Below are 18,610 nucleotides of genomic sequence, written 5' to 3'. Positions count from 1 at the left end.
TAATCATCCTCACACATTTTTTTCTTTATAAATAAATGTTGTAAATTCAAATTTTAGTCCGTTTAAGAAAAAAAAAGCTTTTTAAAAAATTTTTGGCTAAAAGAAAAAAGATTTAAGTTCACATATTTTTTTAAAACATTTTGCTTAGCTTTGGCTGTTTAATAAACTTGTTTAATTTTGGCATTCAAAAAACATAATTACTTTTATTAGCAGAAGATAAATATCACTTTTACTTTTATCCTCTAAGTTTTAACCAAACACACACCATATAGAACCACATAGAAATCATTACTTGACAAACAATATGTACTACTTAGAATTACAAACACCACTTATATCTTGGAGTCTTAGCTTGATCATATGTCTATACACAAACTTAGCGGAAATCATCATATATATCCATGTGTTTTGTGTCTTAGGAAATTTTTAAACCAAATTGCTGACTTTTTTGGATATCTTTTCAGGCCATTTTTATAGTCCGCAAAATAAATTCCAAACCTCGAAGTGTAGCCTTTGATCCATTCGAAGTTGTCGATCAATGACCATGCAAAATATCCTTTCACATTCACGCCATCCCTAAAAGATTAATTAGAGTTAACCAGCCGAGTTTTAATTTGAATACATCAAATATGTATAATATAAATGAAAAAAAAAATACAAAAAAAAAATAGCATGAAAAAAAAAAGGAGTGCTAGGAAAACAATGAAAATTTTGAACAACATAAACAACCACCAATCAGATGAAAATACACTACACTCTAATTTAATGCTATTAATTAAATTTACTCTTTTAACCATATTAATTCACATTATTTACACATTGTTCAAAAATCTTGTTGGTTACCTATACTTTTTCAAAACAAAAACACACTTTTCTATTATTATTTTGATAGTATATGCTTACTTTATTGCAGTTTGAATATTGTAGAGATGACTAAAATAGTAATCAATCCTATTTGTGTCGTTAAGGGCTTCATCAAGTGAGATTGTTGGATCATTGAATTCATCTATACCTGTATAAATGAATAAATTAAATTGTTCATAAGAAAGTAACTCAAACTTAAATTTGGACGACCAGAAAGAGAAGTTATTTCTATTAATTAAGATGAGTATTTAATTTTTAGCTTAAAACAAAATACATGAGTTTAATTTTTAAAATTTAATTTTGATACACAATACAAAAATGTTATATAATTATTTTTAGTCAGATCTATATATGCGTTTAGATAATATTTTAAATAATAAATTAAAAAATTATTTTTGCTAACATCAAATATAATTAGATGATTGTATAAAATATTTTTATACTATATTAGTGCATTAAAATTAAATTCTAATAATTTTTATATAATTTTAGTATAAAAAACTTTATACATACCAAGCAATATTTAATTATATATTAATACATTAGTAAAAAAATGTTAATTATATAGTATATATTTATTACCATTTTCAGTGATGTAGATCATAGGGTTGTTGTACTTTGCTTTAGTATAGAGCAAAAGTTCTAGAATTCCTTGTGGATAAACAAACAACCAATTTGAAAAAGCCTACAAGAACACAAGTTTACATTAAATAAATCATCATACCAAAAATGCAACTGAAACGAAGCATTGAAATGTGGTTAATTGCAAAATAAATGCATATATTTAATTCACATACCTTTGGACCGATAGGTTTTCCATTTCTCTTCGCTGTAATAATAAAACTATTTTTTATTTAACATTTACAAGAGAAAAAATTAAAAAGGTTTGATAACAAAAAAAAATTAATAAAAAAATAGTCAGAACTTATTTTATTTAGTATTTATTAATTATTATAATAATTAATAAATAAATGAATATTAAATAAAATAAAATTTATTTTTTATCTTAATATTATAAAAAAATGAGTTCCGCTAAGGAGTTAATGGAGTATTTGTATAATGTGTACAACGGGCTATTTATTTAGCTCAATATGAGTTAAAAAATGAACATTCAGGATAAAATATTACTAATTTTTCAAATACAATACACCTATACTATCTAGAATAACCATCCGGGTATCAGGAATAATAAACATCTGATATCCTACTGAATCGAACATCCCTATATCCCCATTATACACATTATATAGATACTCCATTGGCTACCTATACTTCTTCAAAAAAAAAAATACATAGATCTTTAAAGAGCAATGCTAGGGGACCAGCAACTTTTGTGATTGGTAGCCATCAAATAGTCATCAATGATGATTTAATGGTGTGAGATTGGTGTAAAATTTCATCTAATAACTCACATTTCTCTGCTGGTTACATACTGGCCAAAATTCAATAAAATTGTTGGTCCCCTAGACTTTTCCATCTTTAAATTTACATATGGGCAAATGCCAATTATAATTTTGATCTAATATGATAAACGTAAGATAGTGTTCTTACTTGTAAGATTAACTAGAAAATCCGTCATGAAGCTAGGGTTGGCATCCCTTAATTGTGGAGCATCGGTAGCATAATTGGCAGTGTAGTAGTTTAATCCAATGAAATCGAAGGACCCTCTTACAAGATTTGATTGATGAATTGAGAATTTTGGCAATCGGCTTCCAACCAAAGACCGCATGGAACTTGGGTATTCTCCTGTGGTTAATGGCTCCATAAACCTGTTAAACATTTTCCCCCTCTATAATAAAAATTTATACTATCTAAGTTAATGAATAAATAATCTAGTGTATATAAGACTCGAGTAAATTATTAATTACTTTTACTCTTACGTAGAATATAGGCATTACAATAATAGTCATTTTTTTAAATTTCTATCTGTATGTTATAGATATATATAATATTCGAATTTAATTCTGATACATTAACAGAAAAAAAATGTTTAAAAAATTTTACATAATTATTAAATTCGATTTATGTATTTAAATAATCTTTTAAATAGTAAATTTAAAAATTAATTATTTTTATTGATGTGATAATATATAATTAAATATTTATGTAAATTTTTTTTATATCATCAGTAACAAAAATTAAATTCATATAATTATTAGGAATAAATTTTTTAAATAATTTGAAGTTTATTATATCTATCATTGATTTATGGTTAATAAAGAATAATACATACCATCCAAACATGAAATCAATGGCTCTTTGAGCAGCATCATGGTCCAATTCTATATCATAGAGTGGCACCATCCAGTGACAAACTAGGGTTATCCCTATCAAGCCCTTTTGAGCTGCCTACACACAAACGAAAATATATTTAAAAAATATATATTTCCAATAAAATAATATTAAAAAAGCAATAACTCAAATCCAAAATTATTTTATTTAACATTCACAACATCAATAATTATATTACACACTTATTACATATAATATATATTATACAATTATTCCAAAAGTAATTAAAATAAGATAACTTTTAATTTAGCAATGTAAAATATTAAAATAAGATAATTTTGTACTACTTTTCACTATTTTTCTATTGTTTCTGAAATATTTTTGTTTCCAATATAACCTCTTAATTTATTCATGTAAATAAATGACTTTTTTGTTTCTAAATAAATATGCGTATCCAAATTAGAGCTGTCAAATAATTAGTCCGTTCCATTAAGTTTCATTTTATTTAAGTTCGCAGATTATACGGGTTGATCCGTTTATTTTATAGAAAAAGTCTAGGGCAGCAACTTTATTAAATTCTGATTAGCATGTAACCAGTAAAGAAAAATGAGTCTTTACATGAAATTTCATGTCAATCTCACACCATTAAAATCATTATTGATAGTTATTTAATGACTACAAATCATAAAAATTGTTGTCCCCGTAACACTCATCTTTTTTATATTTGTTTACTGTCTCGTTTATGCCAAATTTGGTTGCTTATATAGACTCGTCTATTTATTCTTTATTTTTTCAAAAGTAATTAGACAAAAATTTGTAGTTTTGGACCGAAAAAATCCTTTTTTGACAAATAGATCACTTTTGGACCCAAAACACTTAAATAAAAAGAACTTTTATAATGAGTGCCTTGAATTTTCAGGTCTTGTCAAAGAAGAAATTTGAAAAAAAAAAAAATAGTTCAGTAACTAATCTATTTAACCCGTAATTTTTCTCGTTAATCAGATCAAGTTTGTTTAACGTCTTGTTTTTACGGCTCAATTTTAATGACAAAAGTTTAAATCGGGTAAAAGACTTTTCCAACAGATTTAGTCTATGAGAAATACTAGGGGGACAGCAACTTTTGTGATTTGTAGTCATCAAATAATCATCAATAATGATTTTAATGGTGTGAAATTGGTGTGAGATTTTATCCAATGGCTCACTTTTCTTTGCTGGTTACATGCTGACCAAAATTTAACAAAGTTGCTGGGCCCCTAGACTTTTCCTTAGTCTATTATTTGCAATTATTAACCAAACCCTAAATATAAGCATATATGCAACAAAAATTAAAGCTTGGTTACAAAACCTGATACTTAGTTTTGTAGATATTGAAGGCAGCTGCATGAGCCAATAATTGATGGTGTGACACTATATAGGGTTCAGTGGCTGAGTCTCCACCACTGCAATTTAGGTTTTGCCAAGATGAACATCTCAATGGTGCACCAACTCCATCTGCGTAACCATGTTTACTGAATGACCATGGTTCATTAAACGTAATCCAATTCTTCACCCTGTCTCCAAATTCCTTAAAGCAAACCTCAGCATATTCCTTAAAATCCTTTCTAATGATATTCAAAAAAAAAAAAGATAAAAAAGAAAAAGGTTTTAATGTTTAGGGTATATGTTGATGATCATGCATTATAGTTTAGATTAATTAGGTACTAATTAAGAAATATGAATTACACTATATTAGGGCTTAAAAAGCCTCCATATTCATCTTCTAAGATTTGAGGAAGGTCCCAATGAAAAATAGTTGCAAAAGGTTGAATATCTGCATTGAAATAATACCATGTTATTAGAAAATAATAAAAATATCAACGTTTAAAAAATTGAACCGATTATCGAATCATCCTAATTATTAGTTCACTGATTTAGAGGTTCAATCAATTTAATTGTAAAATAACTGAATTATAATAAAATAATATATAAAATTATAAAAAAATATAAAAAAAAATATAAATATATGCTATTATCAATTTTAAAAATACATAAATTAAAAGTGCAAACCAACTAAAATTTTATAATCTCATATAAATATAACATAAGAGTTAACAAAAAAAAATTAAAATCTCAGAGTCTCTAGGATAGAATAAGCCTCGACCGGGATTGTTCTTTAAATACTTGAGTACCCGAATTGCAGTTGTGTAATGCATCTGAGTTGAAGAAGCCATGAATTGACTTAATTGCTAGGTTGCATAGGTGATATCTGACCTTGTAGTAGTGAGATATATGAGGCGTCCAACTAATCGGCGATACACCAAAAGATCAGGAAGAAGAGGGCTGTATGTCATCTTGAAATAATTTAGTTGTGATGTCCATAGAAGAACTAACAGGTTTTGCACCTAGCAATCCAGAGTCAGATAACACGTCAATACAGTATTTATGTTGTGAGAGGAAAATTTTTTTTGAGGAATGGGCTACCTCAATACCAAGAAAGTACTTCAAGGTACCAAGATCCTTCATCTTGAAATGTGCATCCAAAGTATGCTTGATAGCTACTAATTCAAAAACTGAACTGCCAGTGATGACAATGTCATCATCAACATAGACCAATAGAATAGAAATTTCATTGCCCAAAAATTTAACAAAAAGGTTATAATCAAAGACAGTCTGCTGATACCCACAAGACATCAAGAGTACAGAAAGCTTGTCATACCACATTTGGCTCGATTGTTTCAGTCCATATAAGGATTTGTGAAGACGACAACAGATCCTTGGATTACTGAGAGTGAGGCCAAGAGGTGGATCCATATACACAAATTCAGTAAGATCGCCATGAAGAAAAGCATTATTGACGTCGAGCTGATGGATTGGCCACTTTCGGATGGAAGCAATGGCTAAGACCAGTCTAATAGTGGTAGGCTTCACCACTGGGGAAAAGGTCTCCAGAAAATCTATGCCCTCTGTCTGCGTAAATCCTTTTGCTACTAACCGTGCTTTGTAACGCTCAATGGACCCATCTGGATGCCTTTTAATTTTGAAAACCCATTTACAGCCTATGAGTTTCACTCGTGGAGGGCAATCCACCAAAGACCAAGTTTGGTTCAATTCCAAAGCAACAAGCTCCTCTTTCATGGCGGCACGCTACTGAGGGAATTGATTTGCTTCTTGAAAAGATTGAGGTTCATGGTCAAAGTATAAAGATAATAATAAACTTTTGTAACTGGCTGAGAAATTTGAGAGAGAGAGAGGACAGAAGAAATTGGATATCGAGTTCTTGAGGGTGTTGACGTGGATGAATGAAGAGAGGCGTTGCATACGTAGTCCTGAAGGTATATGGGTGACCTAGTGGCACGGAAACTTTGTTGCAGTGGTGGCATGGGAGGGGCGATGGTCTTGGGTGAGGTAGAAGATGGGGTATCGGTCGATGTTTATGAGTTTTGGGTGGTAGGGGAGGACTGTAAAGGAGTGAGTGTGGAATTGGTAGGTTGTGTATGGTGGTCTTGGAGAGGGGTTGAGGGCACAGTGGAGGGGTCAGGAATGGCTCCTAGGGATTGAACATAAGGAGGGTAGTTAAGGCATGTTGTGGAGTCTGAGAGAGATGAGGGGGGAGTGATTGGATCATGGGTCAAGGGTTGTGGCCCAATAGGTAAGGAGGGATTTGTTAGAATTTTATGTGGGCCTATCTCATTTTGTGTAGTGTTTAGGAATGGGGTGTTTTCAGCTGGTGGTGTTGGGCTGAGTATTTGTCTTTGTTTGTGATTTATAGAAAAGGAAAAAGTTTGCTCATAAAACACAATATTTTTGGACACTATAAATTTTTTTTTATCCAAAAGATAAACAATGAATCCCTTTGTACCTATTTGATAACCAAGAAAAATGGCTTTGTGAGCCCTTTGATCAAATTTGGAACGATGGTTGAGAAGGGTTGAAACAAAACAAAGACAACCAAAAATTTTGAGATCATTGTAGTTAAATGCTTTGTTAAGCAAAGTTTCTAAAGGGGTTTTAAAATCAAGAATAGAAGAGAGAACTCTATTTATTAAATAAACTGCATGGTTTATAGCATAAGACCAAAAATTAAAGGGTAAATTGGATTGAAACATTTAGGCCCTTGCTACATTTAATATATGTTGATGTTTACGTTCGACATGCCCATTTTGTTGGGAAGTCTCAACACAACTTCGTTGATGAAGAATCCCCTTTGACAAGTAAAAATTTGGAATTAAAAATTTCGGGCCATTGTCTTAACGAATTATTTTAACTTTAGAGTCAAATTGTGTTTCAACAAGAGCAACAAAATTGATGACATGTTGAGAAACCTCATTCTTGGATTTTAGTAAAATAATCCAAGTGAATCGACTAAAATCATCCACAATAGTTAGAAAATATTTGTAGTTGTTTATTGAATTTTGTCTAAAAAGTCCCCATATGTCAAGATGCAATAGATCAAAAGGAGCATGAGCATGATTATGACTAACGGAAAAAGAAGATTTCTTTTGCTTTGAGAAATGGCATACATCACATGCTTCATTTTCATGATTCAAGGAAATAAAAGGATATTGTTTATGTAAAATACTAAGACGGTGTCCAGAAAGATATCCTAATCTAAAATGCCATAGGTTGGAGGTGTAGATTGAAGCAATATGTGTGGGATGAATGTCGTTTGATAAATTTGTAGTGGACTTCTTGTTTAACACATACAACCCATCTCTTAATTCACCCAAACCAATCATCCTCGATTTGCTCGATTCCTGTATGAGACAATAAAATTGAGAGAAAATAAGTTCACAAAGTAATGTAGAAGTGAGCTTAGACACCGAGATAAGATTAAAATGAAATTGAGGTAAATATAATACATGAATAAGAGTCAAAGAAGATGAAAATTTAACTATTCCCTTGTAATGTACAGTAGCATTTGAACCGTTGGGCATGTGGACAAGAATAGGTTTTATTTTTGTGTATGAGACAAAAAAAGATAAATTAGAGCAAATATGATCACTAGCACCAGAATCTATGATCCAAGTATCACTAAAAGTTTTTGAAAAATCTTTGTTTAAAATAGAAAAAGTATTTGCAGAACAAAGGATATGTGTACGTGGACTAGGGAGAAGCCCAGATTGGGAGGAGGAGGAACCCTTATCATGTTTAGTCTCTGGCACATGGGCATCGACCTGCTTCAAGTAAGTCATTAGAGTGTTATGTTGCTGTGGAGTAAGGCTCAAAAGAGGTTCTGGAGTGCTACCCGTCACTGCCCTATTTCCTTGCAACTGGGTATATAAATGAGAGGAAGATGTCACGGTCATGGCGGCGCTACTGCTGGAGGAAGCTGCTCGGTCCAGGAGGCGTGGATGACCGGGTATCGTGGGTGACCGGGTGGATACCCATGCTTTCCATAGCACACATCAACGGTGTGCTCCCACCCGGCCGCAAAAGGTACACTGCTTGTTAGAGCCAACACCACGCCCTTGGGAGTAACCGCCGCGGCCTCGCCTTGGTGCAGGACGGCGAGTATTGACAGCAGCAGCGAGTAGGCGTTGATCATCTAGGATTCCAGAAGCGATTTGAAGATTTCGCTCCTGCTGGATCACCATTGCGAAGACTCGAGTAATCGGAGACAGAGGGTCGAGCATCAGAACTTGTGAGCGAACAACAGCGTATCTTTCATCCAGCCCTTTCAAAAAACGAATTACAAAATCTTGATTTCGATGCTTCTTAGCTGGACAGCTACACGGATGTAGGGGGTCTAGCATTCTCCAGCTCTTCCCAGAGGGTTTTCAGAGAGGTAAAGAAATCTGTCACTGATTGATTTCCTTGTTTGAGTCTGTATACTTCTTCTTATAGTTCTGCGATTCGCAACAAATCAATCTGTGAAAAATGTTCTCGTAGGTCTTCCCATACAGTGGAGGCGGTTGAGAAGTATATGACGCTTTGAGTGATGGAAGGGGAAAGAAAATGGAATAACCATGATAGAACGAGACTGTTACATCTTTCCTAGGCAGGAAAGGTGGAATCCTCAGGAGAGGGCATGGGGATGGTTCCTGTGAGGAATCCATGCTTGTTCTTCATGATGACGGCCATGGAGAAAGCACGACTCCATGAGTGGTAATTGTTGGCAGTGAACAGTGGTGTTACCAGAACAAAAGCGGGACTCTCACTAGGATGTATGTAAAAGGGGTTGGATGTGTCTGTGGATGAAGAAGAAATAGCTTCTGCATTTATGTTTGTAGAGCTAAAAGAAGAAGAAGAAGAGTGTGGTGTATTTGAGTTAGTGGTCTTGGCCATTGGGTATCAGCAGAGCTTCTTTATACCATAATAGAAATACAGAACAATGAAAAAGATAAAGAAGGCTGAAGAAAATGTGTATATCTTCTTGAATTGAATGATTTTAGAGAGACAATATATATACATGTACAACTCTCATAACAAACTAAATCTTTCCGTATCATGATAGAAGATTCTTATTTCTAACAAAAAAGAAAAGGTCATCTAAATTCTAGAAACATTAAGAAGGTATAAAGAAAGAAAAAGACAAAAGACAGAATTTACAAATAGAATAGAGAGAAAAAGATAAAAATTGATCATTCTATTTGGTCTTGCCTATTGTTGGAATTTTGTGTGCCTTAGGCCTGATGTGTTGATGAATTTGATATATATATATTTAACATTCATGATATTATACATTTTATGTTATACAATAATAAAAAATAACCAAACCAAAAAATTAATAGTTTAATTATATCTTAATTCACAATTTTTTTATTTAAAAAATAAGTTTATTTTATATTTTTAATTTTAATATATATAATTTAAATTAAATGTGTTTCTTTGGTCGGTATTATTAAATGTATTATTGTGTTATAATATTAAAGATAAGAATAGTTTATTTTATATATATAATTGTCATAGATTTGAATATTCCATTATTTAAAAAAACTTTTTTTCTAAAATTAATCGATTTTTAATTTGGTCTGACCGGTTTATTTTTGGCTGATTTAGCGATTTATAATTGATTCTTAAACAGATAATTTTAGTTTATCAACTGAATCGCATAGTTAAACAGTTTTCAATTTCACCGATCCAACTAACTGATTCAATCCGTTTTCAAAACATTACAAAATATTATATGCAGTAGTTATATAAGGCATAATTAAATGAGCAAATAAAACTGAAAATATTATGTGTAAGGGAAAAAAAAAATCAGATACTTCATTGACATATATATATATATATATATATATATATATATATATATATATATATATATATATATATATATATATATATATATATATATATATATATAATATAGTGATGACCTTTCGCTAGTAGCTCGTTGATGAGATTATTGTAATAGTTGATTCCTTCCTTGTTCACACCTCCACTGAGCCTTCCTTCTAAAATTAGTCAATATAGTGGAATTAATTAACACTAGAATACGATTTAATTTTCATGCTCCAACTTTAAAAATGTAAAAAATTTTATACAAATATTTAATCGTGTATTGTTATATAATTAAAAGTAGTTAACTTTTAAATTCATCAAGTTAGAAATAATTTAACACATAAATTTTATTGGATATAATTGAATAAAATCTTTTAAATTGTCAATATATCAAAATTAAATTCTTAAAATATAAAGGTAAATTTATTTTAACTTTTAAAGAATAATTTAACTTTTTTTTCCATTTAATTTAAAAGAGCGTAAAGCAACATTTTTTAAGAAATCGCTTATATTGGGGATGGTTTTGTATTTCTAAAGCTTTTCAAAAGTTGTTGATGTCTCTCTTGACTTTTAAATGAGTAAAAAAAAGTGTTTGGTAAATATATGTAAAATTATTCTTAAAATCTAAAATGACTATATAAAATATAAATATAACAATAAGTCAGTATTATTAAACTTTTCAATTCTAATAAGTAATACCAAATCTATCCTTCAAGTTAAGAAAATGAGACTTTGATTTTTTTTTTTTTAAGAATTGTATTTTTTTTTACATTCATTAAAAATGAAGGAAGCAAAAATAAAAGCTAAAAAAAAGGGAAAAAAAGAGTCTTAACAATGATAATTGTGTGTATAAGGAAGACTAAATCTCCATTTTGGTCCCTGAAATTCACGTGATTATTCATTTTGGTTCTTGAAATTTAAAATTACCTATACTGGTCTTCTAGATTCAAGTCCCGACACCAATGTGGTCCCTCGAATCTTTCTGGCGATGACTAGACAAACTGAATGCTGAGATGGCATCCACCCTGCTACGCTGGATGATGAGTAAACGACGTTGTTTACCCTTGGCATCCAAACAAGTCAGAAATGTCGTCGCTTTGTATATGAAGGGAGAAGAAACGATGAAGACCCAAAATAAAGTATTCTTCTTCTCCTTTACCTCCACTATTCTTCATTTCTAATTTGTTTGGGTACTAAGGGTAAACAACATCGTTTACTCATCATCCAATGTAGTAGGGAGGGTGCTATATATTAGCACTTCGTTTGCCTAGTCATCACCGGAAAGAGTCGAGGGACCATATTGGTGCCTGGATTTGAATCTGGAGGACTAGTATAGGTAATTTTGAATTTCAGGGACCAAATTGAGTAATCGCGTGAATTTCAGGGACCAAATTAAAATGGATATTTAGTTGTATAAGGAATGATTCTTTGAGTCCAATTAAAATGAGCCCTAAATCAATAATTTGGTGAAATACAGTATTTGTTCATAAAATTAAGAAATAACCCTAACTAATGGTAATATGAGAGAAATTATGTATCCATGTGTTACTTACTTGGTAGTATTCTGGACCATGATATGGAGAACCGATAAGCATCCATGTTCATATCCTTCATAATCATAACATCTTCCTGCTTAATCAATAGCGCATGTTTTTAAAGAATGTCAATTATGTGATTATTAATGAGTTATATGATTAATAATATATTATTAATAATTAAATTATTAATTTATCTTATATGCAAGCAAATTAAATATATTGTGGAGTGGTTGAATTTGTAGTATATATTATTGCACCTTATAACGATGGTATTCATCGATGGCCACATCCCCGTTGCTTCTGTCAGCTATCTTGCCTATATATCATGTATATATAGAGCACGAAATAAGATTTTATAATAACAAATATGTATTTTTTTACTTGAATAACAAATAGATTACATCAATATAATAATTGAATAGAGTTAGGGTTCTAATAATAATGTTAGTTTTTTTAACTTACTCGGCCCGTCACCTTTCAAATTCAAAATATTTTTAGAGTTTATGTTAGGAATTTAAATGCGTATTTTTTTATTGGCCTAAATTTTTGAAAAAATAGTATCATACTATCATCATATGATATCAATTTTTTTTTAACTCAAAAGGTTTAGATTTAATTTCTATTGATTCCCAAAAAAAAAAAAAACATCAAACCATAAATAAAAAATTTATGCAAATTGTACGTAAACTCATTTCAAATGATAATTTATTTTCAAATGGCAATTATTTATTTCAACTCTTAATAAATAACTTTTTCTTTAAAAAGAATCAGTTTAACTAACCAAATAAAAAATTATTTTGTTACAGATACAAATATTATGTATAGATCAGACATTTAATTAATATAATTAATAGAGACTAATGACAAAAAGGACCTGGAAAATTATGAGTGAAAGTGTCCCATATACTTGGAGTTCTACCACCAACAAATGCTGCACCTTCGTACTGATTAAATTTTTCATAAACATATATAGATAGATACACTGATACTAGTTATCACATGTTTGATATATCTAGAGAGAAAAAAAATTAATGAAAACTTTAGTCCTTGGATATACCTGGTAAGAAGATGATGCTGTCCCAAAAATAAAACCATGTGGGAAACTTGCTCGGTTGAGAGATGCAGAAGTACTAATACCAGTGTTCAATATGGTTTCGGCTTCAATGCTTTTTAAGCTAAGAACCAGAATAATACTAAGGACATCTTCAAAATAATAATGGAATGCCATAATCCACACATATTATGCTTTTCCTCACTTCATCCAACAATACAATGTTGCGTCCTATATATTATATTCAAAAATATTATTTAGAGACAAAAATAGCTACTAAAATTAGTTATAATATATTTATTTATAAATATATATAATTTAATTTATTTTTAATGTATATTTTATATTTTAAAATATACATTTTAAAAAATATTATTTGTACATTAAAATTAACTACTAAAATCAGCTATTAGTGTATTTTTGTATAAATACATGTGTAGTTTAATTTATTTTTATAGTATATTTATATTTTAACATATATTTTTATACTGATAATTGACTTTAGTGACTGATTTTAATGTATACATAACATAACTCATATATTTTTTAGACTAATAATTAATTTTAATGATTAATTTTAGTACATGCTTACCTAATATAAATATATTATAGGAAACATTTTAAGTGTATCGAAAATACCAATACTCCAGTTATTTTAACCGTTGATCTGAATTATAAAAAATATATATAATATATATTAATTAAAATTAACAATTAAAACAACTGATGCACCAATACTCTCCGGTGTACTTAAAATGTTTCCTATATTATATTATAGAACTTATGTGCACTATTAAACACGAAATAAACGAAGGCATGACACCAATTATTGGAAGGAAACCGAAAGATAATATATTTTTATATATTATATTAAATTTGACTATTTTGTTTATTAATTAAGCCCGCTTATACGTATGTGGGGACAAAAGTTATATACAATTTCTTTGCTTCTCGAGATCTGTAAAATATATGATGATTTAATTATTAGTATATCCATACTGCGAAGCAATAGGGATAGTTTGATTCAAGGAATTAAGTGGAAAAATAAATAATCTTATATTTTAATTTAATACACTTGTGTGTATATATAAGATGTTTTATTTCTAACATGGGTTTAAAGATTTATGCTAAATATACACTCCAAATTATTTGGGACGCAATTTTTATTTTGATGAATACACAGACCTATAAATAAGAATAAAATGTATGTCTCTAACAATTTTGAGTGTGTACTTAATTTCATCCTACTTTAAATTTTAGAAACATAAAATATATTTTATGGTATTTCAATATTGAAGAAAATATTTTAGAAAAAAAAAAATTAGACAGCAATTTTTTAACCTTCTTTAAATAGAAATAGATAAAATGATACTCGAATTTTCACATAGTGGACAAATATACTTTTCAATTTTTTAATGAGTTATTTGCACATACGAATATAAAATTACATTGTTAATTCTACCTTTTCGTAGCCTGAATAATTTTTCCGGCAGTGATGGAGGCCAGGTGGTCGTGTGATGTGACCAATTTGAGGTGATACAGTAGAAAATAGAAATATTACATTATAAAATTTGTTGAAATAAATATAGAAAAAATGAATAATGAAACCACTGTTCATCCTCTTTCTTCTTTAATTCCTTCGAACCAACCCTAACACAAGGTGAAAAAAATTCTTCTTTCACTCTCTTCATTTTTCTCTTCGTCCTGTCTATCGTAATAGGGGTTTGTAAACTCTAATGTATGAAAATGTCACACTCTCAATAAAGGAAGAATATACCTCGCTCATGCTTGTACCAGTGGTTGCAGTGGCTTGTCTTCTGCGCCAAAAAATAGGAAGAAGAAGAAGTTTGACTACAACAATGGCAAGTGCCTACATGGAGTTGACGCAATGGTGCTTGAGTCTGCTACAAAGTAGGACCCTGGAAGATTGTTTCTGCTTTTTTCGTTATGGGAGGTATGTGAATTCTGATTTTGTTTATGATGACAAATGATGTGAATTTTCTGCAAAATGGTTAAAATTGTCGTCAGATTCATGATGCAGAAGGTTGAATTGAGGTGTGACTATTTCATTTGGGCTGATGAAGTTCTTGATGCTAGAAGAGATTGCGAAATTCAGGAGCAGAGCGAAAAAAGTAAATGGAGGTTTGCAGAAGAAAGCAACTGCAAGATAGAAGAAGAAATGAAAAAAATGTTGCAATAATTGATAGGATTAATCAAGAGTTGAAGAGCATTAGAAAATGGATGCAGTATGTATGCTTAGGGATAAGTATATATATTCTGTGTTTGTTTATTAACACATTTCATCCGTAGTTGTAATTCCCTCTAAGTAAAAGACTGTGTTGTCATTTTCATTTTCATCGATATCTGTGTTTGTTTATAATAATGAAGAGACTTGTAAAATTTTTTTTTTTTAATTCAACAAATTTTATAATGTAAAATTTTTATTTTCTATCGTGTCACCTCAAATTGGCTACATCACATAATATTATGTCACCTGTTCTCCACCACCGCCAAAAAAATTATTCAGGCCATATAAGAGTAAAATTGACAACAGAGTTTTATTTTCGTGTGTGTAAATGACTCACTAAAAAATTGAGGAGTACACACTATGTAAAAATTCAGATGTATTTTTGTCTATTTTTTCTAGATATTAATGACAATAATAATTAAAATTTAATTAAAATCATAATAATTAGTGCTACAAGAAAAAGATACTTTTATAAATATTTATGGTAGTTGACAATACAATTTTGAAAGTGTACGTAACAGACATATCATAAGAAAGAATTTTATATGAGATAATTATGGATGAAAATTTATATAAACAACTATTATTTGTGAAATTTTTATTTTGAAAATTATCTTAAGTATAAAAACTTCTCTATTAAAAACAATTCAATGCTTAAGAATGGATCTTGGAAATATAAGCATTGTGAGCATAATGAGAATAGAAAAGCTCAAGTCAGTACAATTTATACTTACAGGAAAAAAAATCAAATAACACTTACAGATATTAGAAAATGTATTAGAGATTTATATCTAAAAAATAAAAAAATATATTTTTTTATATTGAACTATATATAAATTAATAGGAGGTGCAATATTTTTTTAAAAGATCTCATTAGATTAAAAAAATTAAATTAACAATTAAATAATAACTAAAAATAATAAATTTTAATAATCTTCTAATATTTTTTTTTTTTTGGTAATTTCTAATAGGCGAGTGGAGTAGAGTGAAGTATACGTTTCGGTTTGGAAAAAAAAAAAATCTACATTATGCTGTTATAATCAATTATTTCGTGCAATATTGGTCATACCAGTATCTTTTTTATTTAAGCGTTATTATAGCAGCCCATCATTTTCTTTGATAATATTTAAAATATTTTGCTAGATTTCAAAAAATCTGTTGCAATAATTATTAAATTTTATGTGCTTACTTTTTCAACTAACCTCCTAATAAATATTTACATTTGTCCTTGACCGGTGGAGAGGACAAAAGAAAAAAAAATGGTAGAATGTGAATTGAAAAACGTGAAAAATTAAAAATTCTCGTTTTATCTTTTATATATATATATAATGCGACGTAACGTTCAACAATTTATTCCATAATATTTGTTTGGTACTTAAAAATGGTGTTAATTATAAAAAATTAAATAATTAATATTGAGTTTAAAATTATAAAAATTAATAAATTTTAAATATTAAAATTTATTATAAAAATAAATTCAATAAAAATTTGGCACTAATAATTTTATAGGAATTGATTTTATTTTATTTTGTCTGCCCACGTCCCACATTTAACGTAGAGTAAAATACATAAACAAAACAAATAAAAATTAATATTACATAAATATCCTAAATACAATAACATTATATAACTATTTTATTTGTATTTATATGTAAATCGAATTTATTAAATTTAATTTATACCTTCTCAAAATAAATCAAATCAATAAAATTTGAATTAGTAAAAAATTATTAAATCAAAATATAAAGCTTTGATTTAGTAAGGCTAAAAAACGTTGAAATGACTAGCACGTAGTAAATCAAAATAATAAACTTCGATTTATATCTATAGTAAATTGAAACAAGTAGTTTCGATTTACATCCCCTAATAAATCGAATCGAATAACTTCACTTTATAGGCATTATAAAGTATAGTTAAATCGAATGTATTAAATTCGATTTACTATATGTATATATATTTATATATACAATTCGAATTCAGTTGTTTCGAATTCACAATCTCCTCCATCTCAAAACGTATTCTAGATAGAAAAAAGTTAGGCAACAACACCACAAGATTCAAAACTGCGGGTATGGAGAACAACTCGAATCGTATCTATCGGTTAGATGGAATTGTTCATATTGCTGGTGGCATTAATGAAGAGGTAATAAATGAATTTTTTTTCAAGATAGATTAGAAATGTTGGTAATATTAAGCCGCTTAGAGTATTTGTTTATAAACGTTAAATAGAAATTAGAATTCTTAAATTACAAATAGTGGTTAGAATAGTGATTTAGTAGTTGTTAAAATTTTGAAATTACAAATGCTACTTAGAATAGTAATTATAAATAACTGTTAGTTAAAATAGTGACTAGAGACTCTCTTAGAAATTGTAAGTTATAATTGTTAGATTAAGTAGTGAAAATTAGTTTAGTTAGAATTTAATTTAATTCAAAAGTGTCAGTGATAATAGTGATAATAGTGATTCAGGATTGTGATATGTTTTACATTAAAGTTATTTTTTATTAGAATTTTCTGTGTTAGGTCTATTTAGATTTAGCTCGGATTTTTTTTTGAACTTGTAAGATTATTTGTTTGGGTTTAGGCCATTTTTTCGATTAGAACATGAATTATTTAATATTCCTTTAGTAAACCGTTTTGTTATGGTTCTTAGAAATAATTTTTTTATTGTTATGCAACCCACCGATGTATCACCAACACGAGAAAGCAGCGTGCTATGTCCCTAGACAATAGAATTGTATCATTCTTGCAGATGACCGGTTTATACCATCTTGCGATGCTGCACGAGATCTAATTTAGATTAGATGAGCCATTAGTGAGTGCATTCGATGAGTGTATGATTACACTATAAGATGTAGCATACCAATTAGGGATCCCAATTGATGGTGAGTACGACAATGGATGTCTGACGGACTTTGAGAGATACTTAGAGAGTGACCGACCAGCATAACCTTGATTCGAGGAGTTATTGGGTGTCTTACCTCCTGCGAACTGCATCGACAAGTTTATTGTGAAGTGAACATGGATGCAGGACATATTCAATGAGCTTACTCAGAGCACAAATGAGAATTCAATTAAGTTGAACATTTATTAAAATATTACAAATTGTTTGTTTGATGAATTTGATTTAGTGTGCATGCAAGCAAATTAATTGTGGCCCAAATTAAACAAGCCCACCTTTATAAAAAAAAAATTCAGCCCATACCAAATTGATTGAAAAAAAGTGGCTGAACCAAGAAAATGAAAACAAGCCACATGCTATGTGTAGGAAATAAAAAGAAACACATTGGCCCAAGGAACAAATGTCTAAAACCCAAGTCAAGACTCTCTTTGGTCAAACTCCATCATAAATACTTGATCCAAAACTTAGTGGCTGAAATTTGAGAAAGAAAAGATAAGTCCAATCACAAGCCCATGAAACAAACTTGATGAATTAAAAAGAAGAGAATCAAAGTTGCCCAAAAGCTTTAAGAA

General features: G+C 29.4%; 1 protein-coding gene across 2 annotated transcripts; it reads right to left on the bottom strand.

The window, feature by feature from the left end:
* Positions 1–269: 269 nt before the first annotated feature.
* On the bottom strand, positions 270–13,108 carry LOC112751531 (beta-glucosidase 12). Of its 2 annotated transcripts, XM_025800690.3 has the most exons (13): positions 12,895–13,108; positions 12,712–12,781; positions 12,095–12,153; positions 11,853–11,928; positions 10,395–10,472; positions 4,819–4,906; positions 4,442–4,697; positions 3,098–3,213; positions 2,416–2,633; positions 1,662–1,693; positions 1,447–1,549; positions 904–1,012; positions 270–576 (listed from the first exon to the last, which is right to left on the bottom strand). In XM_025800690.3, exons 1-13 carry the CDS (start codon positions 13,063–13,065, stop codon positions 390–392), a joined length of 1,563 nt encoding a protein of 520 aa, XP_025656475.1. In that variant the 5' UTR covers positions 13,066–13,108; the 3' UTR covers positions 270–389. The 2 variants fall into 2 exon arrangements, with proteins under 2 accessions (XP_025656475.1, XP_025656476.1); XM_025800691.3 differs by lacking the exon at positions 12,712–12,781 and having other exon boundaries at positions 12,895–13,049.
* Positions 13,109–18,610: the final 5,502 nt, after the last annotated feature.

This window comes from Arachis hypogaea, chromosome 15 (assembly GCF_003086295.3).
Source record: "Arachis hypogaea cultivar Tifrunner chromosome 15, arahy.Tifrunner.gnm2.J5K5, whole genome shotgun sequence".
In the NCBI taxonomy this organism is placed as follows: Eukaryota; Viridiplantae; Streptophyta; class Magnoliopsida; order Fabales; family Fabaceae; genus Arachis; species Arachis hypogaea.
Note: the sequence above shows the minus strand (reverse complement) of the source record. Positions and strands in the feature narration are given on the sequence as shown.